This window comes from Lampetra planeri, chromosome 23 (assembly GCF_965212315.1).
Source record: "Lampetra planeri chromosome 23, kcLamPlan1.2.h2, whole genome shotgun sequence".
Classification (NCBI taxonomy): Eukaryota; Metazoa; Chordata; class Hyperoartia; order Petromyzontiformes; family Petromyzontidae; genus Lampetra; species Lampetra planeri.
In genome coordinates, this window is record NC_136129.1 from 7490785 (window position 1) to 7516551 (window position 25767).

The 25767-nt window shown below is 48.9% G+C and overlaps 1 protein-coding gene across 1 annotated transcript in view; it reads left to right on the plus strand.

The window, feature by feature from the left end:
• Positions 1-406: 406 nt before the first annotated feature.
• The window catches only part of LOC144726384 (glucagon receptor-like), a 47306-nt gene continuing 21945 nt past the window's right edge, over positions 407-25767 (plus strand). The window contains exons 1-8 of the mRNA XM_078605050.1: positions 407-665; positions 4023-4275; positions 6249-6345; positions 8082-8192; positions 9342-9454; positions 12359-12465; positions 12718-12874; positions 19684-19843. Coding sequence (XP_078461176.1) covers positions 4222-4275; positions 6249-6345; positions 8082-8192; positions 9342-9454; positions 12359-12465; positions 12718-12874; positions 19684-19843 — 799 coding nt within the window. The 5' untranslated portion in view covers positions 407-665; positions 4023-4221. The remainder of the gene's footprint in view (positions 666-4022; positions 4276-6248; positions 6346-8081; positions 8193-9341; positions 9455-12358; positions 12466-12717; positions 12875-19683; positions 19844-25767) is intronic.

A 25767-nucleotide genomic window follows, 5' to 3' on the forward strand; every position in this document is an offset into this window, starting at 1 on the left:
TGCGTTTCTCAACGTGCGATCCTCGCAACCAGTTTGAATCTAGGCAGGATTCGTTATCGATGATTTTCTTCACAGTCTTAGTCGAGTCGAGAACATCCTGCAGGGAATGCCTTCAGCTTCACGATAGGGGGGGGGGGGGGGAAGTGAACGTGATTTTGTAAAAAAGAAAAAAATTCACACATTTGTCGCTCACATTTTGGATACTTCTCTTGGTAGTTTATGTATGTATGTTGATCTTCTTTCGCACCGTACGTAGCCAATCATATTATTGTATTTGCAAGCACGTTACGACTTTGGGCATGTAATCATTTGAAATGCAACAAAAATTCGGACCAAATATTCGATAAACACTCTTTTGTCCTCATTTGCCAGGTGTTTTCTAGACGACGCTGACAAAAGACGTGAACGTTCGTGGTGGAGTAGGCAAACCAACGGACTTGACCCCCGCGTGAGAAGATCCACGACTTGTCGCCACGAGCAGCTGGTCGCCTGAGGACGGCGAAGCGACGGATTGAGCAACGTTTTGAAAGAGGCCCCCTTCAAAGTCCTGCAAGAAGAGAGAGCGCAGTGGAAACCGCTTTAAAACAAACACGCGTCCTGCGCGAAGGGTCATACCGCCGCGACAGCGGAATTTATCGGGTGAATTCAAGACCAAAATCGAGCAGGTGAAGTCTACTTGCCATCCATTGCAATTTCTTTTTTTCCTTAACGAAACCCGAGTCTAGAATCACTTACGGGTTGACCTTTGACAGATGCGATGCTTTGTCCCTCCCGAGTGCACAGGCGCATTCGCATTTTCCGTGGATGAATCGCAGCACAGCTGTTGAGCACGAGGCAATGCGAGAGATCGTGATTCACCGAATTCACAGGCACAAGCCAGTTTATGTTCGTTTATGGGACCAAACGTAAATGGTGAAGTCAAGAGGTTATCATTGTAAATTTCTTTCATGCCATCACACCTTTTCACCATCACCCGCTTCCATTTGCTAGGCGCATATTCGCTGTAAAGTTGACACACGACCATCAAGGTCTGCTCTTGCAGGAAGTCACAATCTGGCTTTAGGACTTCAGCTGTCACACCATGGGTCAGACCCACCTTCTCTCCCCTAGGGAGGGTTGTGGCATGGATACCGTGCAGGATAAATACAAACTAAGCTTTTTTTTATTTTACCAGGTAAAGCCCACTGAGCTATATAGCTCGTTTTGAGAGACCACATGACCAACAAATGATAGTTCAACGAAGTGGCTTATCATCAAGTGGAAATTTATAGCAGCCTAATACTCTAAATATTTCATGTGCGCGGAGAATATCAATGCCATGTTGCAGCGGCAAAACACTCGAATGCGCAACGTGAAACGAACGCCTTTCCAACACCGCGTGGACTGGAGTCGTGGACACGTGACCTCTCTGTACATTCGTGACCTGGCGTGGGAAACGCAGAGACCGGTGGTCTCAGGCCACCAAGGTTGAGGCCTACCACCATGGGCCTCCACCTTGGTCACCAACCTCTCGGTGCGGCTCCGGTGACTGTCTTGGTGAGCTGCCCTCTCCCACCCCACCCTGGTGACACGCATCGCTGCCCCTTAGCCTGGCTACGTCTTTCGAGGTTTCCTGCCACGTTTGAGTCCGAACCTCCAAGTTGCTCCTCCGCACCTTCCATGCAGGGTGAGAAGAGAGGGGAGAGGCAGGCGGGGGCGAGTCGAAGGGGGTAAAGGCAACGTACAGCCACGAGCTGTGAAAACAACATTCTTGTCCTTGCCATGTCTCACCGGGACATTTTTTTACGTCACTTTTGGCTGGAGGGACCAGTGGCAGATCCAAGTTGTGAGGGGAGGGGGGGGCGATTTCCACTTGAAATCCATAAAATTGATATGTTATTGATATTCACCAGAGAAAATGTGTTCAATGTTTTAAAAAAAAGATTTATATAAAATGTAGAGCCCTAATTAAATTATAATTTTGGGACCCCGTTGCCAAGTTTCTAGATCCGCCTCCGGTGGGGGCCTTACATTGAGCTGCCTAGCTCCTCAAAATTGGGAACAAATTGTTACAAACTCCGATGCCACAATTATCATCGCTAGACGGGAGGTGATGGACAGAGCTTGGCGATCTAGTCGCGATCATCATCATCATTGGGCGCGGCTAGTCGGTGAGGGGGTTTCCCACCTTCAGGATGGAAGATGTGCGGCCAGTCCAGCAATTTTAAAGGGGCCCCGAGCAATCGACCCCCCCCCCCCTCTCCCCCCCAAAAAAGTAGTCGATGACAATTTATAGTCAAACAATCGACTTAATCGACGAATGATAGAAAAGAATTGCAAACCCCTCCCCCCCCTCCCCCGGCCCCTTGTCTTCCCTCAGTATGCTCGTAACCTCTTCCCCTTCCCTCTTTCCCCCAGTAAAAATGTCGAATTTGGGCCAACGTTGGCATTGCGGTGAGAACCGTTGGACGAACGTCGGCAAAACTATTGGCCCAACAACGTAACCACGTTTACTGGGAGCAATCCCAGGCCATAACGAAATCAAATGACTGTTGCATTTTGCCTCTGCACGTATCTGCAAACCTAACTCTCTCCACTTGCACACATGTTGCCTCTTCGCAGTTGGGCTGTGAGAGGGAGGATATATATTTATATTTTTATGTTTTTAAGAATTCTTGAATGTGATCGCAAACAACAACAAAAACCCCGCAACAATCGTAAGATATTTCGGGAGGGCCAGTGGACAAGGGCTCCCACCAGCAAGCTAAGTCAACAAGGGCATGGCAGCAGGAATACGGGCGATTGATTATTCCTGGTTCTTCAGAAAAAAAGGTCGATAGCACGGAGGAGCGGAGTGTGTATTAACACCGAGATGGTCCACCCCATTTCTGCGAGCCACGGGAAACTAAGGGACAAGCGTTGAAACGACACGTGCGCAAAAATATCAACACGTCCGTCAATAGCACAGTGGCCGTAATGGAAACAATATATATATACACCAGGTGACATTTAAGGGCAACGACCTTTGTTCATAGCACGTAAAATCATGTATGTGCTATAATTTATGTGCTGTGGACAATTGCCAAATACATTCTCTATGGAATAACTTTGTTGTCTATACAGTAGAGATCTTCACAAATCCGACAGCAATAATAAATTAATTATTAATCTCGCATACTGTCACACATCTCTTCCCCCCCACCCATCCGCCTCAATGCTGCAACCCTCCGGGAAAACGGTCGCCTGCCCCTTCATCAGGACGCCAATAACATCCCTCATCATCGCTTGAAGTCACGGCAAGCCCCCTTTGGATCCATGCGTTTTAACCTTCAACAATGCGAGTTCAACACCCCGATGAAGCTTGGAGAGATGAATGGAGTTCAAAATAACTCACAAATTCATTGTGAGAGACCCAGTGCAGAAAATCCTTGGGTTTGATCTTCCACGAATCTCATGGTCCACTCTAAATCGCATCCACCGCATAAACCTTGCCACAAAATGAAATTCTCTCCAGTGTGTGACTTTGGTCATGCAGAACAGACCGTACAACGTATAACGACGCAATGCCCCGATCCACAACTACAAAAGAGACATCACGGGCGATACACTCCACTGCTCCTGACGCGCTTATCTGGCTTGACCACCTGAATGTGACATTGTAGTTGTTGCTTGCGTCTACATCGGCAATATGAAAGATGATGACTTGTTGTGCCTTCGCTTGTTTCCAAAGTAGAGTAAAGCATTCTCCCTTGCTTAAGCAGTTTGCACTATTTTTTTTTATCATTTTGTCCAGTAAACTATTTGCGTGCGATGGTGTAAACTTACCTTCTTTAGACGTCCACACATGTAACCTTTTCATATACATTCCGCCCTGTGCATAAGTCCCCTGTGTATCGCATGAACGACGTGCCGCGCTCATGCGTTGATTTTTTTTTTTTAAATATCGTTCACATGCACGACGCCCGCCGAATGCGCACGTGGCTTGATTATGCCTCATCCGGAAATAACAAATATTTACGCATTTTGTTGTTGTCCTTTTGCAGACATTCTGGGTATGCAAAGTCGTCAAAATGAAGTTCCATGAAACCGAGGTGATTTTTCCGGAAGCTCCGTTGACACCGACACGGAGACGATGCCGAACGGTGATCGCGATCCACCGGGCGTGAGCGAGCGTGGCCCCCGATATTTCTTGAGCGGAGGACGTTGAAGCACATCTGCCGGCGCCGATGGACCTCATCACACATGGGGCTCAATATCAGCAAGATGTGGTTACTGTTGCTCGCTTCTGCCATGCCGGTGGGTCTCCAGCATCCCACACTAGGCATGTACTGATTCACACCCACCCGGTGTCAAAATTCGACCGATTAGCATTTCAAAAGAAGAGCTGTACGAAATACCGGCTCACGGGCTGGGCCAAATCTGGCCTGCCAAATCATTTTAATCCAGCCGGCGGCATCACTAAGACTAACTGACAACAGCCTGGATTAAATCTGAGATTAAATGAGTTCAAAGTGGTCTCAGCCCCCCGTGGACTTCACACTCTTTCCTCATTATACACAGGGGGTGAGAGCTAGACCAAAGTGCGGATCACATCGTTACTCATTCTGTTTTGCAATTAATATTAGTTTAGCACTGTGTCGCACCCCATTCTGAAACAAAGTTACGCTCCATAGCTACATTAGCTCCTGTAGCACTCGCAAACCGAACTGCAGCTCCGACCCCCGACGCACCTCATAGAATTCAATGTCAAGCAGTCGGGTTGACCGATGAGCCAGCACTCATCAATCGACTCTGGTCACTCGCTCGCCGGCGGTCAGTCGCCTTCCTTATCGCTCTTCTATCGCCGTGGCCACGGTGACTGTCCCCATTGACTCCTCCAACCGTGTTGAGGACTCGGCTCACCAGACCGGCTGCTTCCACCACCGCTCTGTTCCACCGCCTTGTTCCACCACCGTAGTGCAGGTCACAAAGGCTCTTTGGGGACTTTTATTTTCCCCTCGCATTGCTCGGCTTTGGAATTCCCTCTCGATCGACTCTCTTTTCCCAACCTTTGCTCAAATAAAAAAAACGTATTGACTCTTCTCTTTACACATTTATAGTGCCGCTTGGTATTTTGGGCCTTTGAAACCCTTGCTCAAAAACCATGATAAAAAAAAAATCTAAATTACTGTGATACAATTTGGCAGACAAGTGTAAATCTTGATTTAAAGCTTTCGTGACTGCAGGGATTCATATTCTTGGTTCTTTCGGTAAAGTCACATAAAAGGGAAACAAAATAATAAAAATATAAAATAATAGAATTCTCACAACGTTTCGATTGCAACACAAGCAATCATCATCAGGTGTGAAAACCACAGTAAGAAAATTTGAAAAAAATTCGCGTTTTGTGCTGTAAGCGATGAACTGTTATATTCTCGTAAATTGAAGCAGCCCACGGCAGAATGTTTTGTCTTGAGATTTAGTCTTGAATGTGGAGTTGCCATCTCTGGGGTACAAAAAATTGGGGACGTATCAAGGGAAGAGGACTCTGAATGACAGACGAGGGGAGTGGTACGTCTCGAGTGGTACGTATATTATTACGTATGCTACCGACAAATAAAAGGGGATTTTTAACGTCTGTGGAAGACTTACATTACAGATGTCCTCGTGTGGCTACTTCAACAAGAGGATGATCCCGAGAAAACCAGGACAGGTGGCAACCTCTTTGTCGATTGCGGAGAACATAGATGTGTGAGAAGTGACTCATCCTCTTGGCGGTTCTATGAATTGTCCCGTTTAAGCCCCGCGATTCACCTGTAAGGGACAAAGATGGGTCATGTTAACCCATTACAGATAACATAATAATATAGGCATTGTGACGCGGTGGCATTTAGACACAATATAAATATTAATTGTAACGCATTGTACTTACGGCTGGAAATGGGAAGATATTGCTGGGGGGAACTCATGAATGATTCCCCCCACCCACACTAGATCTGAGGAGGAGGAAGAGCTTTGCTCCATCTGTGGGTATCTGATCATGCCTGTGGGTCTCTGTGTGTATGTGGGTATCTGTGTCTATCTGTGGGTCTCTGTGCGTGTCTGTGGGACTCGATGTTAGTCGAGAGGCCTATCTGTGAGTCAAATAAATAAACACATGAATCCTTGATTTCTTTCAGAACGCAGTCACTGGGTTAAAATTGTCATTCCCACCACGGCACCCTGGGGCGCACTGGCCCATTTCCACCACTGATTGTACTGTATTGTGTTCTGCTTCGTCGTTTTGTCAGGGAACAAACAGCAAAATACTCATGGACACCTACACAAAATGGATGCTCTACAGCATGGAGTGCAAAAACAAAATGGAGGTTCAGCCGCATCCGGATGGTAAGGAGCTTTGCAATGTAATCTTGAAGTGTAAATGCATTCGGGATGATAATCCCTAATTTTGAATTCATCCAAAAGAAAAAAACAATCCTAAAATACGAGTGATAACTACAGATTCAGTTGCCGGAGTTTGGAGTGCAGGATGTAGTTAAGTACAAATGTTATATAAACATTCGGTGAGCCCTGGGCCATTCTGGGTAATACATGATGTAACTAATTGAATAAACATATGTTCTTCCTGCCAAGGGTTATTATGCTAATCCATCGGCATTGGTTCAAGCAAGAAAATCCTGGGACAGCTTCGAACTCCTGGGCCTAAATATCGACGTGGCCTAAGCGGCAGCGCGTTCACCACTTTTTCACAGAGGTTCGCGGTTCGAATCCAGAGGTCCCCCTGGTTAATGCGGCCGGTGTATTAACCAGGGCGACTGCTCGTGTATTTTTCGTGAGAAAAAAGAACACGACTACGCGCCGTCTGCTTCACAGTGGACGTTAAAGATCCTGTAATGTCATTCACAAGAGTTCCGGCGTCACAGTCCGAAATCACTCTCCACAAATTACTCAATTGGGATTATACATAGCAATCGCTATGCCCTACTGCGAAAAAAATACTTGACCGGATCCTCCTGAAAATGAGACTTGGGAAACACGTGTGACGACAAAAATAATGAAATAAAAATAGCAGTCAGGATTGCTAAACAAATATTGCTGGCTTACCAGATGGTATTGATAAGAGCACTCCAGATTGGGCCACTAAACCAGTAGTATTGCCATGATGTAGGCTTTCTCCCAGGGCCACAAAAATACTTTGGAGGCCTGCGGCAAGATTCTTGTTGAGGCCTCTTTGTGGCCCTCTCAGCCCTTTATAAAGCCCCCTTGGGCCGTTGTGAGACCCCCTCAGATTTGAGCCCTCACCCACCCCTCCCCCTCCCCCTCAGCCACCACCCCTCACCCCTCATCTCTCTCTCTGCAGCTCTGCTTCCCATGTCTGCACGAAGTGTTGGCAAACCTGTTCTGGTTTTTCCAGGATAATACTCTTGTTGAGGTAGCTCTTCTGGGAAATCTGTAAGTCTCACAGAGACATTGCAAGTCTTGTTTTTTTGTCAGTTTCATTATAATAATACATATATATATATACCATTGAAGACAATGTTTTTTTACATGAAGTTCTCCCTTCTTCTGATATTGTGTGATATTCCTATTCCCAGGGTATGTCTCAGTTTGGTTTGTATTCGGTACTCCCCTACGGATTCTACAAGGCTTGACCAATCTTTTTCATCGTACGGCTGATGTAGAGCAACAACTATAATATTTTTTTACGTTGAGGTGGTTGAGGCAAGATAATTACGGTCAGGTGTAGCAGAGTGGGTGCATCGCTGCCGTGATGATGATGCCTCCTCCTCCGTCGTGTTTGTGTTTCGAGCAGAGACTCGTTTTATGTTCCGTGGTTCCGTACCGGGTGGTGATCACAGTCGCGCACTGGAGATTATTATTGTTATTTTATTCCATTTGTGCGTCATTACGTAACAATGATTTGCACAGTTGGCTACATAAGGTGCGAAATAAGTTCAACATCATACATAATACAAGTATCCATATCTGCTACCATGGATTTTGCGGGTGCTGTTTAGGGTTGACCAACATATCGGCGGCAGTCTTGTCTTGCGTAGCCGCCCGGTAAACAGTTACACGTGCTTTTATCTCCCGTTCCTCTCTCTCTGTGCCACTGTGTGCAGCAGGCCTCTTCTGCAATCGCTCATTCGACCAGTATGCATGCTGGCCAGACGGGCAGCCCGATTCTCTGGTCAACGTGTCCTGTCCCCCATTCATGCCTTGGTTTGAAAAAGGTAAACAATATTGGGTAGGCGTTTGCATGTGCACGCGCGCATTAAGTGTAATCGTAATTACAATCGTAATTGTATTTCCGACTCGCTGGAGCCTTTTACAGCAGCCTCCCTCAAAGTGCTTTAAAAAGCCAATGGATATGGTCAAATCAATATGCGTGTCAAACGAACATAATCAAATAATCCAGGAATATACAGTGTAAGCAAAGACAAGCGAAGGAGCGGGTATGGAAGAAGCTGGCGTGGCCTCGTTGGCATGGGCCCTCGTGCAGACAATGAGATGGGGGTCCCTGTCAAATTGTCCCCCCTTTTCCAAAGCCCAGCGCCTCTGGCCCGAGGGGCTTCGGTGCAGTTGCAGTGCCTGTACACTACTCGATAGCTACGCCACCGATAGCAGGGGAATGTAGTGAGCCAGTAGTACAGCAACGGAGGTAGTAACTGTTGCCCTGCAGTTGTTCCATCACAGCTGTGCCAAGCACCTGAAGCCTGTGACACGCGACAACACGAGCCGCAACTCCAGCAAAAAGGTCGGAATCTGAGACGGGGGCAGGAATAAAAGTGAATTACGATTGATCGACATCACGTTGCAGATAGGGGACAGGTCGTCGGCAGAGGATGAGAGGAAGATCTTCAAAAGCCTGGACTTTGAATGAGGGCAGCGCAGACAGCTGGAGAGAGAACTTTGTAGACCGTGGGGGAAGCTACAGAGAAGGTAAAACTTTCCCAATTTGCCAGAAGGCCCGCACTGATTGAGCGTGGGGCACGTGAGGGAGAGCAGAGCAAGACGAGAGAACGAGAGAGATGGGGGAGGAAGGAATCAGCGAGTCCACACGGAGAATCGTTACAGCAACACCGCTCTGCGTTTCCCAGGGCTTCGTTGCAGCCGGAAGCAGCCCGGGACGCCGTTCTGGGAATAATTTCGGCACCCAGCCGCACACCATGTCACTTTATTTATAATAGAAACATAGGGCAAAGTGATATTGGCGATTTGCACGGTTGGCTAGAACATACATCCGTACGTACGTACATATCTTGCACTCCACTGCTAGTGCCTAACACGGATAAGCCCAACGGCAGGTGAGCCTATGGCAGCATTCTGGGAAGAATCAAGTGAGAAATGAAGGCCCTGGTGTTACCCGGTGTGGCCGGCAGTGCGAGGCGGGCTGGCGTTCCGGAGGTGCGGCGCGGACGGGCAGTGGGTGTTAGACGGGGATGACCTGCCCTGGAGGGACATCTCGCAGTGCCAGGACGAGTCGCCCAAAGACGTAAGACACTTCCCACGCTCCGCCGCGGCTGGCCTAGCTCGCTTCACGCTAGGCCTCAGCAAGGCAAGGTAACGTAGAAGGGAAGTAATAAAATAATAAAAATAAAACATAATAAAGTAATGTAATAATAGAATATAATAAAAAATATTTTAGTTATTTTATTACTTCCCTTCTACGTGACTTTACCGAAAGAACCAAGAAGATGAATCCCTGCAGTCGAAAGGTAAGGTAGATTTCGATTGAAAGCTTTCGTGACTGCAGGGATTCATCTTCTTGGCTCTTTCGGTAAAATCACGTAGAAGGGGAATAATAAAATAATAAAAATAAAACGTAATCAAATAATTCTCACGACGTTTCGGCCACAACGCAAGCAGCCGTCCTCAGGTGAAGAACAGGTATGTCGGGAAGACAGACTCTGTCTTCCCGGCTGCTTGCGTTGTGGCCGAAACGTCGTGAGAATGATTTTATTATGTTTTATTTTTATTATTTTATTATTTCCATTCTACGTGACTTTACCGAAAGAAACAAGAAGAAGGTAAGGTAATTTACCCGTTTTACCGACATGCCAAGGGGTAAGGGTAAAAGGTAGGGCAAAGGTAAGCTCGTTGCTTTTTACCTTTTACCTTACCTGCTAAAGGGTAAAAGGTAGGGTAGAGTGATTGTATTGTGGTAAGGTTAAAGGTAGGGTAAAGGTAGGCTCGTTGTTTTTACACTTTTATCTTACCTTGCCGAGGCCTACTTCACGCACCACCACGCCGGAGTGGGTGAATGTGAGTCGGCCTCGATGCTCAGAGGCCAAATCACCGACAGCAGTCTAGGTCAGCGGGCTGACAAGCCCCACTCCACTGATCGCCACTGTCGTTGCTTGATTGGCTTTTGACGGAATCTGGGTCTGAATCGCACACATCTTTGTGGAGAATGGGAGACCGGTAATTACATTTGCTATTTGATGGCTCTGATATTGTACCTACTGTGTGCGGGGGAATATATATAAAAAGCCTGATCAATTAATCTGGAACATAATTTCAATCAAAATGACACTCGTTAAATGTAATCTTAAAAGTGTTTCTGCTCAGATTAACAACCAGTTCATCCTGTGGATGTAACCATCCATACCTCTCAGACAGCCAGCAAAACTTTTAATCTTATATAAAGCCGTGTCTCTATCCAACTTTCTCTTCCCTTCTCTGTACTATACACCCAAATGTATCTCGTGTTCTTACTTTGTCTCCATTTCTATCCCTCTACGAACTCTCCCTCTATAACCCTCTCCTCCCTCCACTGTACGCCACCCACTTCTCTCCCCCTATACCTCTCCATGTGTGTGTCTCTCTTACTCACCCTCGCTCTCCTTATTCCCACCTCTCCCTTTCCCGTCTCCATCTCTCTTGTCGCTCCATAATCCTCCCGCTGCTTGTTGCTTTTCCTTTCCCTACTCTTCGTGTTGCCCCAGTCGGGAATCTGGGTAGGAATCCAGCCAGAAAACCTTTTTCTAAGATGGTATGATGTTTCTTCTCGCACATGATGAGGCTTGACAAAACGTACTAAAACATTTTTGGTTCAGTTCAATAACCATTCAAAGCTCCGAAAGCAACAGATGCCTTGCGTCAAGACGCAAAACGTGTCAAAGATTCTGTTGAAATGGATGGGAAAGTGTCATTCACAAGGAGGGCTGCGTTTGGACAGGAGAGCAACATTCAAACCCTTACATGGGTGGCTTCATTAGTGTCAACCAGCACGAGCATTAACGCGCTGGCGTCCTTTAAACGAGGCAACACTTGAGGTTGCCATGGGTCAATTTAGAACAAAAACATCGTCGCTTCGTTTTGGGATTTAACGTCGTCATTGCTGCTGCGCTTGCCATCAATTTCTTCTCGTGACCATTTGCGCTCCCTGTCTCCGCTACCATCACTCTTCTTCTTCTTGACGTTTTTGCTGACATCTGGGCGGCAGCATGTATGTTAAGGTGGCCTATATGGGCATCCTGTAAACACGCGGCGGCTTCAACGCAGACTCACCTCCGATTAGCACGGTTGGCCGCGTACAGTGCAAAAGAAGTTCAACATACACACATTTCTACATGCGAAAGCCGGGTTCATATTCTTGGTTCTTTCGGTAAAGTCACGTAGAAGGGAAATAATAAAATAATAAAAATATAAAACAATCAAATGAAAGCCGGGTTGTTAAGAATGCCCGATTGCCTTCTTCTTGTGAGATCCGGACATCGTCATCGTCATCATCGGCCATTCTCAGCATTCTCAGTCCACCACCAGATGAAAGCCCCTCCAACCGGCTGCCGTCTCTCGTGAACCCACGATGTAACGATAACGATCATCATCTACCTCGCACACGAGCTGATTCCATCGCTCCATCTCCCCGCTGTGTGTGTGTGTGCATGCGTGTTGAACTTCTTTCGCGCCGCATGTAGCCAGCCCTGCCAATCACGGTGAGTGGGCGCAGTGAGCGCCGCTCGCAGCCAGGAGGGACCCTGGCTTCGAGTAGCGACTCGGGTGCCGTTCTGCGTGGAGTTTTGTACATTCCCCCCCCCACCCCCCCCCCCCCCCCGCTGTTAGGCAGGGATTTCATCCGCGTTCTCTGGTTTCCTAGCATAGCTAAATATAATAATGATAGTAATACACGAAAACAGAAACCCATACACTGTAACCCATCTTGGGACATAAATCCCAATGCTGAAAAATGTCCCTGCAAATTTCTCAAGTGGGATTACACGAATAGCAGCACGACCGCCCCCTTTACAACTACTACAGCAACAAACAAAAAACAAACTGGCAGGACCCTCCCGTCAAAGAGCCCTTGAGACTCGCTGAGACTTTCCCGTGGCGAACGAGCGTGCGAACGCGACGACGGCGTGGTGACTCGCGCGACGGCCACTGCGGGTTTCAGAACGGAACGCGGAGGCTGCTCGAGGGCTTCAAGAAGATGTACACGGTCGGCTACTCGCTCTCGCTCGCCGCCCTCGTGCTCGCACTCGCCACCTTCCTGATGTTCAGGTGGGTCCCTCGCGCGGTGCACGGGGTGGGGGGGGGTCTGTCTGTCTCACGGAAATCCGGTCGCATCCCCACCAAACTCAATGACATGGGCGGCACAGGTTACGGAATAATGTTCGCCGGCTGGCTGGCTGCGTAAAGCGAGCGATACATTGTTGTAAATAAATGCACAGCATTTGTCCCCTTTCCAATTTCTCAAATTTATACTGTTTTTGAGCAAAGGCGTTCCCTCTTCTCTCTATTTTTCTTGGGCAGGAGGCTGCACTGCACCCGCAACTACATCCACATGAACCTGTTTGGATCGTTCATCCTTCGAGCCATGTCCATCCTGGTTAAAGATGCCCTCCTGGAGACGCACTGGGAGGTGGACCCGAGCAACGCCACCGAATGGGGAGCTTTCCTGAGTGCAGAGGTGCGCGCGTGTGTGTGTGTGTGTTTGCGTGCATGAGTGTGTGAGTGTGTGCATGAGTGTGTGTGCACTGCAGGGGGAGTGATAGTGTTGCGATTAACTGAACTGGGCGTGGGTCAACCCCTAGATCGACTCAGCCTCAAATGAGTACCTGGTGCAGTGTGTAAACTTCGCCACTGGGGAGACAAAGGAGGCCGGGTGTGGTGCTGACCACCCACCTCCTCGTGTGCTGTGCGGGCCTTCAGAGGTGCTATTCGCTAACAGCACTTGCCCCAACAGTCTGTTAAGGTTATACGGCGGATCTTTGTCTTTGTGCACTGTGTATGTTCTGGGCCTTCCCTAGGCCGCCACAGGTCCTTTGTCTTTGTTGCGTGTATGTGTGAGTCACTGCCACCTCTTCAAAGGTGTCTGGCCGAGCGTGGAAGAATAGACCAAAATATCCTCTGAAGCGGTGCGAAAGAAGTTGAACACGCATTACGTTCACACATGCGGTTGTTGAAAACGCCCGACTGCCATCTTCCGTGGGATCTGGACATCATCATCGTTGTCATTATCAGCCACGCTCAATCCACCGCTGGATGAAGGCCCCTCCAAGCCGTCGCCGTCTCTAGCGAACCCACGACGGAAGAGGAATAGCAGTACTCCGGCCGGCACTCGCACACGAGCTGATTTCATCGCTCCCTCTCCACCCGTGCATGTACGTATGCGCGTTGAACTTCTTTCGCACCGCACGTAACCAACCGTGCTAATCAGAGGTGCGGGCGGAGGGCAACGGTGGACGGCCTCATCCCTCTGCCCGTCATTGTTCTCCACGGCGCGTCTAAGACTCCAGCTGCGGTCGCCTCTGACCTGTTATAAATAGAAAACAAACGAAGAACATGGTATTCTTTTTTTCACGAGCAGCGAGATGAATGAACAAAGACGTCCCTGCGATCGGAGTGCAGCGTGCGCGTATCCTGCCACCGCGCGTGTGGCTATCGCTTTCTTCGCGCTTTTGCGAGTCGATGCACGACGTATCAAATCCGGCGGAGCGAAAGGTCAACTGTCTAAAGCTCTCGGAGGCGGTGCGTTGCGAGCATCTCGCTAATTAGGCAACCCCCTTCGCTTTGGCCATCGATGTTAATGTTTTGTGGCACAGCTGCAGGCGCCGTTTATTTTTTTGCCATGATCCAGTTGCGAGACCCTGAAACAATGGATAATACTAATGAAGGACAACAAACGGAACACGAAAAGCGGCTCTAAAGAAATTAGTTTTAAATCTCAATTTGAAAGTGCATAACTCCAGTGGCTTCCTAATATCAAAAGAGCGTTCCGGACGGCCGCAGAAGTGCATCTGAGAGCACGCGCTGCGGTGACCGACGTTGTTCGACCACAAGATGCTGCGAGGATGACCGACTCTTTATACCAGTGGACAAAAACATAACGACAAAAACATAACGACTAAACGTTTAATGTCTTCTGCTTTCATCACCGATTCCACGAGAATTGAGCCGGCCATTTTCGTGGGACAGATCAGAGTAGAAACGAAACTAAACTATTTTTTATTTTACCACCCAAGGCCCACTGAGCTATATAGCTTTTTTCAGAAGTGACCTGGCCACGAATGATAGCCCAATTAAGTGGCTTATCACGTGGAAATGTACAGCAGCCAAACACTCTAAACGCATGTTTCTAAATTTGGAGGAAAAAACCCTGAGGACCTGGAGAAAAATCCACACGACCACGGGGAGTGACGTGAAAACTCCAAATATGCAGGTCGGGATCGATCCCACGACCTTCCGCATACCAGGTGAGGCAATTAACATCTCGCCACGGTGGCGACAGAACAGAACCAGCACAACGATGGGCAGGCACGACGCGGCCAGCAAGACCGCCACTCTCATTATCCCCCCTCGTGCCGGGACAGGTGCCACGTGAAGTCGTTGAAGGGTCACGGGCAAGAGGTCACGAGCCCCCGTGGGTGTGGTGGCTTCAAAATGTTGTCTTTCATTGCTTACTTGTTTGTTGCGGTTGCACCCGATTCAAGAGCCGAATGGCTCACAGGGCTATACCTAATAAATGAACTTGAACTTGAACGAGACCAAAAAAAAACCTGGATGCAGCAGCAGGCTTGGCGGACAGCGGAGGGCAGCGAAGACAAATCCATCGCTGTTCGGCACCAGCGCGGTGAAGTATGGTCAAATAACCCCCATGTCCCTCGCAGCATGGGGAGCCCCTCATAAAGGGCCGCGCATGTACACGCGCAACAAAGGGGCATTTGTGGTGCGCCGCGCAATCAAGCGGCCGAGCAGTGATTTGAGCGTAACAAGCGAGGCCTGGAGCTTTTTGACACGCGCGTTAAATCAATTTCCAGGTATCAGACCTTGCGTCGCCCCCGCGCTGCTTGTGGCCCACACGCGCACGTCCTCCGCAAATTAGTTGAAGCAGACACCACTTAGCGCTGCATGTCGACGATTGGAGGAGGTGGGGGGGGGGAGCCACTTGCGTTTCCCTGCGCAGATCAGAGAGAACCTGACGAGGCGTGGGGTCACGTTAACCAGCTGGCCATCGAACAAGGACAGTCACCGCTTTCAGACGCGCTTCTGCGGCGCACTAGGAACGCTCTTCCTGCCAATATTAGTAAGCCACCGGAGGTTTTCCGCTTTTAAATCGCCTAAATTGACAAGCTCATTTCTTTGGAACTGCTTTTTGCGTTTCGTTTGTTGCCCTTGCCCCGCACCGCCAGTTCGCACCGTTGGCTATGTACGGTGAAGATGAAGTTCATTATACATAGATACTTGAGAAGTTGAACGTGCATACGTACAGCGGCGGAAGGTGCAGTGCACGCGCGGCGAACAGAACAGATGCCTCTACGATCGCCATCCGTCAGAGCCATGTTCAAGTTTATTTTGTCTCACCAGGTTGGGAGCTCAAGGCCCAGGATATTGTCTCCTGTGCAACAGTTGCCTGGCCTACCAAGGTGATAAAAGCAAAAGGAAAGATTTGAACAAAAACGACCGTAATTAATGTTTGTTTTGGGTTACATCGTGTAAATATGAATGCGTCGTTTATATTTTACGCGATCTAACCCAAAAAAAACCCTCTATTATGAATAATACTGGTCACGAAAGCCTGCGATAAAAAAACAACAACAACTGTATCACGCTAGAATCGCAAATTGTACAAACGTAATTCGCTGTTGCGCCACAGAAAATAAATCGGGAATTACATTGCCGGCACGTCCACTGCGGAGATGGAGCGATAAAATCAGCTCGTGCGCAGTTGCTGGGTGGATCGTTGCATCGCAGGATCACAAGAGGTGGCAGCGGCTTGGGGAGGCCTTCATCCAGCAGTGGATTGGCCGTGGCTGATGATCGATCATCCCGTGCGACACTCCTTTCCTAGCGGGTTTTCTTTTTTCACCAGTAACATTTCATCGTTACGGCAGGGAACCCGGAGGAAACCCATTCAGAGCAGGGGGAGGGAGAGAACTAAATACAAACAAACTCAACGCACCATTGGAACCTCATTTGCCAGTAAATAATATGATAATTGTTTTTGTACTCTTCTATCTGGCAACAAAACTGACACCTTTTTTATTTTTTTTACAAGGAGTCATGTTTGCATAGACCACAATACCTGCAGTCATAATGCAAACAAAAAACACAACTCTGATAATGTACGCCTTTTGGCGTCATCTGGTCCAACCCATGTGAGACTAGACTCTAAGGAAAGCTGTCTCGGGTGTGGACCAATCAACTTCAAGGACAGTGCATACATTATCAGAGTTATGTTTTTTGTTTGCATTATGACTGCAGGTATTGTGGTCTATGCAAACATGACTCCTTGTAAAAAAAAAAGGTGTCAGTTTTGTTGCCAGATAGAAGGGTAAAAAACCAATTATTAAACTCAACACAGACAGGGACCCGAGTTAGGGAGTCGAGCCCCAAGGCCTTGTCACTGCACCAGGTACTCACTGTGCTGCCCTGCCGCCACATGTAACCGATAGTCGATGTCGCAGGGCTGTGGTGTATGCATACTCTTAGTTTTTTCGGTAAAGTCACGTAGGTAAAATATAAAATTAAAATTAATAAAAATAAAATAATATTTTTATTTGTATTAATTTTTATTTCATTTTTTACCTACGTGACTTGACCGAAAAAACTAAGAGTATGAATCCTTGCAGTCACGAAAGCTTCAAATCTAGAAATATGGTGTATGCGTTTGAACCATTATAAAGCATTCGGTATATTTTTCCAAGACACAGCCACCAAGAGCCCCCTGGGTTAATCTCACAGCCGTGGCTGTGAACGCAACGGCCCACGCCCTGACCAGCCGTTATCAGTGCGACCAGCAGTCACCGAGCCCTGCTGACCCCGAGTGGAGGATTCGAGTAGGCAGGGATTGGTTGCGTAAAGCAACCACGACGGTTTGGTGCAGATAAAAAACAACAACAACACAAATTGCCTTGTGCAGAGAGCCCGCCGTTCAATCATGAGAATTGACTCCAAAAAAACCACGCTGGAAATGAGAGCAGCAACCCGCACGTATCTGTGTGCGTGCGCATCGATCATCGCTGCACCTGCGCTATGATTGCGGTGACACGAGCTCGTTTTCTAGGCCATGCCGTGTTGCTTCAGTGGCAATTAGAAGCCCGAACCCTCCAGCTTGGCAGGCTGTGGCTCGCGTCACCATTGGCACCGGGGGAGACAAAGGCGGACGGGAACGCCGTGCTGGCCGCCCCACCCTCTCGCGCCGCATGCCAGCATTCATGCGCCCTTGCCCCAGCAGTGTGTAAAGGTTAAACGGTGACCCAGTGATGTTTTTACATCGATACTTCAATACGTCATTCATCATCGACAACAAAGTATCGGTTTGTCTTACATTCCCACCCGACCCCCCACCCCCCACCTCATGTCAAAACTCTAAAGGTCTGGCATCGGGAGTTTTATTCGGGGAAGTTGATAAGGGAATTTGTAACATTGATACGTTAAAATGTACAGGCTTTTATCATCGTGGGGATTGTTCGACCATTCTTCACCACATTGGTCAATGCGGCTTGGTGACGGTGGGGGGGGGGGGGGCAAGGCCGGCTCGTACAGCACTCCCCATGCCGATGTTAGCCGTGGCTGGGGATCGAACTCAGGCCACCACCGTGCTCGAAGAGCAGCGTGGCAGCTCTCGCACGCTGACAACTCCGCACTCCAGCGCCAACACCATTTCGCGTAACGTATTGACGCGTCCGCAGTGTACTCTCTCGCGCCGCTGTATTATGCTGTATTCGAGCTGTCGGGTAGGCAACCTGCGACAGAGAGGGCACACGTCAATTTACTCTAGAAAGTGAATTGTCACGGCCTCTGGTGTCCCCATTGTAAGCGAGCGCATGCTCTGATTTCGCTCCTCGGTATCGCTGGACGGAGGTGGGATTTGACCCGCTGAAACCCTGGCCCTAATCACTATTGACTTTTCATCTGTCCCACACACTGCACAGTGTGTGTGTGTGTATATATATCTGGGGTTTACAAGGGCAGCCTTTGCTCAAAATCCTCAAATTGAGAAATTGTAAAGGGGACAAATGCTGCGCATTTATTTATAACATTGTATCGCTCGCTTTACACAGCCAGCCAGCCGGCCGGCGAAGACTATTCCGTGAGAAAATAATATCTCGCGTAACCTCTGCCGCCCATCTCATCGAGTTTGGTGGGGATGCGACCGGATTTCCGTGAGACGGACAGAGCAAACGCGTGGATTTGGGAAGAGACGCGAGTGAATGACCCGATAAGAAACTGTGATGGAGAAGTACGTTGTCGGCTTCGGGCAGCAGCTTCGTCGCTCGAAGGGAACGATGGACGAAGGGCAGCCGAGGCAGCGGGACGCGTTGAGCCGCGGCGACCCGAGTTCAACTCCCGCTTAACGACCCAACACCGGGGACGATGATCTGAGCCGGTGGTGGGTCGACCCCAGATCGACTCAAATGAGTGCCTGTTATAGGGCAATTATACTGGTAAGGAACCCACCGGTTCCACCAGCCCACAGGGGATTATTGTGTCCGTCCGTCCGTTGTGCAGGGAGGGGCTGGGTGGGGAGGGGAGGGGCTGGGTGGGGTGGGGAGTGTGGAGGGGCTGGGTGGGGAGGGTGGGGCTGGGTGGGGAGGGGCTGGGTGGGGGGTGGGAGGGGTGGGGCTGGGTGGGGAGGGGCTGGTCACCCCGTGGTGCCCTTATAAAACTCAACGTTTAACCTACTCACACCGGCTTGTGCCCGCCCTCACAGTCGGACATATTTGCGGAATACACCACGCCGCCGTTGACCCTGGCCATTTGACCGAGCAACCCAACGTTCCTACCAGCTCCCTCCGCAGCAGGAATGTGTTAAGAAGCCCAAGGCGGCTTGGCGTGGTGCTGCCCTCCCACGCAAACCCCCCCACGCTACCCACCGCGTCCCTTACCCGCACTTGCCCCAACAATGTGTTAAGACTCTCCGGGGTGGGGTGGTGGGAATCTTTACCTTATTATTAGGTTTTTTCGGTAAAGTCACGTAGGTAAAAAATTAAAATTAATAAAAGTAAAATAAAAATAAAAATCACGACGTTTCTGAGGCAACACAAGCTATCGTGCTGTGACTGTTCCACATGAAGACGGAAGCTTGCGTTGCCTCCGAAACGTCGTGATTTTAATTTTTTATTTTACTTTCATTAATTTTTATTTTTTACCTACGTGACTTTACCGAAAAAAACCTAAGAATATGAATCCTTGCAGTCACGAAAGCTTCAAATCTAGAATCTTTACCTTCTGTGCGTTGCCCTTGCCCCCCGCGCGCGCGCTCTCTCTCGCCAGGCGGCCGTGAGTTGCCGCACGGCGCAGGTGCTCATGCAGTACTGCATCGTGGCCAACTACTGCTGGCTGCTCGTCGAGGGTCTCTACCTGCACACGCTGCTCTCGGTCACGGTCTTCTCCGAGGAGGCCCACTTCCGCCTCTACCTGCTCATCGGCTGGGGTGAGCATCGTGCGTCTTCTTCCTGCTCCTCCTCCTCCTCTTCTTCTTGTATAATGTACTATATGTGTAATGTTCAACAATGAAATCAAGCATGGCTACTTTTTTTTTGGCATGCTAATCGGTTGCGTCGATCGCCCGACCGGGTTGCAACTTTTGGAGCGGTTTTTGACGGATCGAACCCCGGGACCGCCGAACAATATCGGAAGCCGGATAATCGATTATCAACTTTATTTGTTGTTTTGGGCAGTAGAGGGCAGTGCAGAAAGCACGTGGCGGGATGTGTACCGCAGCGGAGGGATCTACGCGTGGGTACTGTTTCGTGGTCAGTGTTAGACACCTTTGCCGCAGACCAAACCTTGGACATATTTCTCGTGCCAGCGTTGGTCTATAATGAATCACTGCGCAGTATTATGTCATGAAGTTTTAAGTGTTCAAGCTGCAATAAAGTTTCAACGCGGCAACGCCGGTACCAGATGTCGGCTCAAATTAATTCCTGCCACCCGAACACAAATGCCAATTCCCAGTCTGTCTGGGTCAGGGTATATATATATATTACACACACGCGTCAAAACCGCTCCTGAGCAACCACGGGTGTTTTGGCTTTACTCTGTGAGTTTCCAAAATCGCACTTGTATTCTGTACACCGGTGATGTTCATTGCATGGCCCGCGGGCCACTGGCGGCCTCTGGTAGCCTTTAGTGCGGTCCCCGACAATGCACAAATCCAAACACCCCCCACACCCATCATTATTGTGCTGTCAAACCCCCCAATGGTTTCAAATGGTGTGGCGGCCCTAACGTTGATGTCTTATCAGCGAAAGTGCCCCCCCCCCCCTCTGAAAATTATGTATGTTGAACTTATTTTGCACCGTACGTAGCCAACCGTGCGAATCGAAGGTGCCGAACACAACACTGATGTACACCAAAGGAGGGTTGTAGCAGTGTGCTCGCCGAATGTATAATGCATCGCCTATTGAGGTTAGAGATGGACGCGATTTGTTTATTCGAGCAATAGGTAGAGGTCACCTGTCGGAAGAGGTGGAGTCACAAGGGCCCGTTGAGAAGTAACAGAAGATTTTGAGAATCTAACTCCCGGGTCCGTGTTTTCTTAAGATACCTTTGCTGTTGATGAGGTGCGCAAAGAGGGGAGGAGGGGGGGAGGGGATAAGCGAGGAACCGGTGTTTTTAAGAAAAAAGCGCAATTGAGGACACTCTACCAAATCACTATTAAATATCGCCTTGCTTTACAACGAAAACAAGTCATCGCTCGCCGACCTCAACACTATACAGCGACGCACGGCTCACCGCGGGCCGTAGAACAAAACCTAAAAAGGAGGGGAATTCTCGACCGTGGCCGCGGCCTTTCCAGAACGGACGGCTGAGGGACGACGGGAAATCGTTCCCTTCTAAACGTGTGCATGCCCGCCGCCGCCGCCGCCGTCGCTGCGCGTGTCCCTTGGCACGCCGGGAGGGATGGAACGGGGCGACCGAACTTGCTGGTTTTTGTGACCTGCCTGTGAGGGACACCCGCGGCTGTTTAATTCTCCGGCCACGGGCCCAAGTTTACAGCAGACCGACGGGGCCAGTTGTCAAACGCACCTGACGGATTGTACACAGCGCAGCGCGCAAAGGGAAACTAATTGTGTGCTCCTTAGAAGCGTGCGCGCGCGCGCGTCCGAGTGTGTCATTCGTCACCTGTAATTGCTTACGCTTTCTGCACGCGCGCAGTTGCGCGCGTTGATGTACGCTCAACGGTGTTTATGACCGCGATGCGGGGGCATATTCATAGTGTGGCAGACTTTACAGCCCCTCTCTGTCTGTGCTCTGTTTGGTTAAGGTACATCCACGCGCCATGTCGGGTTTGGTGGTTATTTGACCATACTTCACCGCACTGGTCAAGCGCAGGTCGGCGAAGGAGGGGAGGGGAGGGGAGGCCCAGGGCCCGTTGAGATATCACTCGCCGCTGATGTTAGCCGCGGCCGGAGATCGAACTCGAGTTGGAGTGCTGTACGGTATGCCAACCACTGCACGTACCGCTGATCTTTCTGCACAGGTAGCAAAAAGACAAAAGGTAAAGGTGCAGCCCTGCAATGCCTTGCTGGCTCCACTGCTGGCTGAATGGCCTCCACTCGAGGGAGCTCGAAAGTGCTCCCTCTCCAACGCATGTCCGCCTCCTCTTTCAAACTGAGCAGACTTGTTGGCAGAGGTCAGAGTACCCACACTGCTTAACACGTAGGCTTTCGCGACCAATATTGTTCATAATCAACGATTTTTGGGTTTAGATCGCGTTATTTATAAATGTGTCGTAACCCTCCACCACCCGACACGGCCAATCAGTAAAAAAAAGTGTCACGTTGACAAAAGACAAATAGTTCACTGCTTTAGCCCACCGGTGTGTTGAAGCGTGAAACCACAACATTTACAATTTTTACAACACACCGGTGGGCTAAAGCAGTGAACTATTTGTCTTTTGTCAACGTGACACTTTTTTTACTGATTGGCCGTGTCGGGTGGTGGAGGGTTACGACACATTTATAAATAACGCGATCTAAACCCAAAAATCGTTGATTATACCCACACTGCACCCCACCGCGTCGAATGAGGTGCGGTGTACCGGTCCATACTGCTGCTTGGGCGGTAGAGACGGTGCAGGGTTCGGTGTGCGTGTGTGCGGGTGCGCTTTAAGCAACATTACCATTGTTAAATTTCGATTTAAAGCTTTCGTGACTGCAGGGATTCCTCTTCTTGGTTCTTTCGGTAAAGTCACGTAGAATGGAAAAAATAAAATAATACAAATAAAACATAATAAAATAATTCTCACGACGTTTCGGCCACAAAGCAAGCAAGCAGCCGTCCTCAGACCTGTTCTTCACCTGAGGACAGCTGCTTGCGTTGTGGCCGAAACGTCGTGAGAATTATTTGATTATGTTTTATTTTTACCGAAAGAACCAAGAAGATTACCATTGTTTAAACTGACACAGCTGGAGATTCGAACCGGCAGCCACCACCTGGACTGCAAGTCCCATCCGATGTGCTAACCGTTACGCCACGGCAGCGTATGCGTGTTGCGGTGTCGCCGCGCTTATCATACGCTTGCGATGCGTTCAGATGAATGTTGGTTTTCCCACTCCGTTGAGCATCAGATGGCACTCCGTCTCTTGTGGTGCAGCGGTTAGAAATGCCTCGTCCCTGTGCGGCACATCCAATGTGGTATCCTCGTTGTGTCGACACCGGAGAGACGACGGGCCAAGGCGACCCACCCACTACGAGCCACGCAACGCTCGCTTCAGTGCTAATCTTCTAGATCGTTCTTGTACTTGGCCTTAAATTGGTTCCTTGTGTGAAGTGTATACATCAGCACTGGGGATGCAAAGGTGGGCAGGCATGGCACTGACCACACTACCCCCTCACGTGCCATTCCGGACTTAATAGGTGCTCGCTAACTGCACTTGCCCCAAAAGTATGTTGAGGCTATACGGGGGATCTTTGTCTTTGCACCTGTATGTATGTACCGTGCTTGTACATGTATGTGTGATGACTCTCGAACAACTTCTGTCTTTTTGCTTGATTTATTAGGGCATGTCGTGCAGACAACATCCACTCATATCCCACAGTGCTCAACTAAGGCTAGCATACAGCACTTGGGCTAGAATCACAACAGATACTTTGGATAGGACAGCACCCAAGGGGCCGTCCATAAATGACGTCACGCACCTGGGGGGGGGGGTCAGAAATTTGTGACGATGTGTGACGAGAGGGGGGGGGGGTGAGAAATGTGACGTCACATCAAAATGCGCAACTTTAAATAAACATAGACAACGCGTTCTACTTAATGAAATAGACTTTTTAATACAAAATTTCTCCTACAACATCAGAGTGCAGCGCCACATTAAATACGCACTACAATGACAATAGTTTAAAGCGATTTTAAGCATGTTTTATTTTCAAAATGGAAATGTGGTTTTGGGGGGGGTAGAGCTTTATGACGTCATATTTGAGGGGGGGGGGGGTCTGACTTTTTGTGACGCCGGCATGGCCCCGCCCCCCCTGGCCACGCCCTCTTTCCCCGAACTGTCTCAGCCAATCACGAACATCCCCCCGTGGTCCCCTGCTGCAATTATCTCTGGTGACCACCTGGCCGCGCACTGTCCCTACATTATGTGTGTATGTGTGTGTGTGGGGAGCGGTACTGTAGCGGTGAGTGTGTTGCGCTATGAAACTCGGGAAGCCGAGTTCGATTGCCACTCACAGCCAACACCAGTGACGAGTATCCGAACAGGTCCTGGGCCTCCCCTAGGTCGACTCAGCCTCAAATAAGTACCTGGTGTGGTGTGTAAACATCACCACTGGGGAGACAAAGGCGGCTAGGCGTGGTGCTGGTCACCCAGCCACCCCCTTGCGTGCTGTTCCGATCTTATATAGGTGGTCACTAACAGCACTTGCCACAACAGACTGTTAAGGCTGTACGGGGTGTCTTTGTCTTTTGCGTGTGTGCAAATATTAATGAATGTTTGGTATATATACATTCATCACTTTAGCTTTACTAAATCAGTGGGGTAGGAGAGTTAATTGTTTTTATACGTGAATATTTATTGGAACCGTTGTTGTTATTTCGGTGAAATAAAAAAACACCTCAGAATTATTATCTCGCGGATGCACACACAGCCCAAAATAGGAGGCAGTTCAACAGCCCTCCTCCTCGTCGAGGCAGAATATGTTACGGAGCATTTGGCCGAGTGTGCCCAGAAAGTGGCAAAGCTACACACACACAGGAGTTATTTGGCCGCAGGTCTTGCGACTCAATCACAGACTCCCGAGTTTAGAATAAACAAACTCCCCGCCACCGCCCCAAAATAGAATAAAGAATTGTTTTTGGAAACGTTTTTAAATATTTTTTTTGAAATAATCGGTGTTAATGGCTTTATATGGCAGTTTCATTAGGCCGTGTGACTCACGGTGTTATAATGAAAAGCCAGCTGTTCACTCTTGGATGTGGATGGTATTTTCCGTCTTCTCTGGATTACGAGACACACTTTTTTCTCACCCTGTATATTAGAGCAAAAAAATAATTGGGCTGCGGTCTTATAATCCAGTAGTTTTATGTGTGTGTGTGTCTGTCCACATTTAAATAACTTTATCGACGCTTGACACAAGTTTGATGTGCGTCGTACTTTGCGGAGAGTCTTATAATCTGGAGAAAACGATAGTAGTGGTCTAACGAGTCATAGATTCATTGATATCTGTTATCCCCCCCCCCCCCCTTGCTTCAACAACTCACACTGACCAGCCGGGTATGTATGTATGTGTGTTGAACTTCTTTCGCACCGTACGTAACCAACCGTGCTAATCGGAGGTGCGGGGGAAGGACAACTTAACACGAAAAGCAGTCCTGAAGAAATTAGTTTTAAATCTAGATTTTACAAGTGCTTAGCTCTCAGTGGCTTCCAAATATCGGAAGGAAGAGTGTTCCGGACGTGCTGCAAAAGCGCATCTGAAAGGGGGCGATGCGGTGACCTCCTTGGTTCGATGGCGAGCCGAAAGCCACCGCAGCTGCGACGGTGACCGCAGTTCGCCTGATGATGGTTTATGCTACTTGGTGACGAGATCAGAGAGAGGTGTTTTAAAATCCTTTATATTAAGTTCACTTGCTTGCTTGCTTGCGCGCTTACGACCGTGCAAATCTTTCGGTCGTTTTTTAACCCACTTCCCGTGATCCAATCGAGCTGACATTTTGCACACAGACTCGTTGTGCGTGACAATTTATTTTCGTGGAAAAAAACTTTCCATAACTTTACACTTTTTAGGAATTTTTTTTAAATATTTAATTACCAATTGCTTAATGGTGGCAGGCAATCATCTGACCCATAGGTGGCAGCCATCGCAAGCCAGAGGACGAGAGGACTTTAGCCGCCATATAAAGGATTT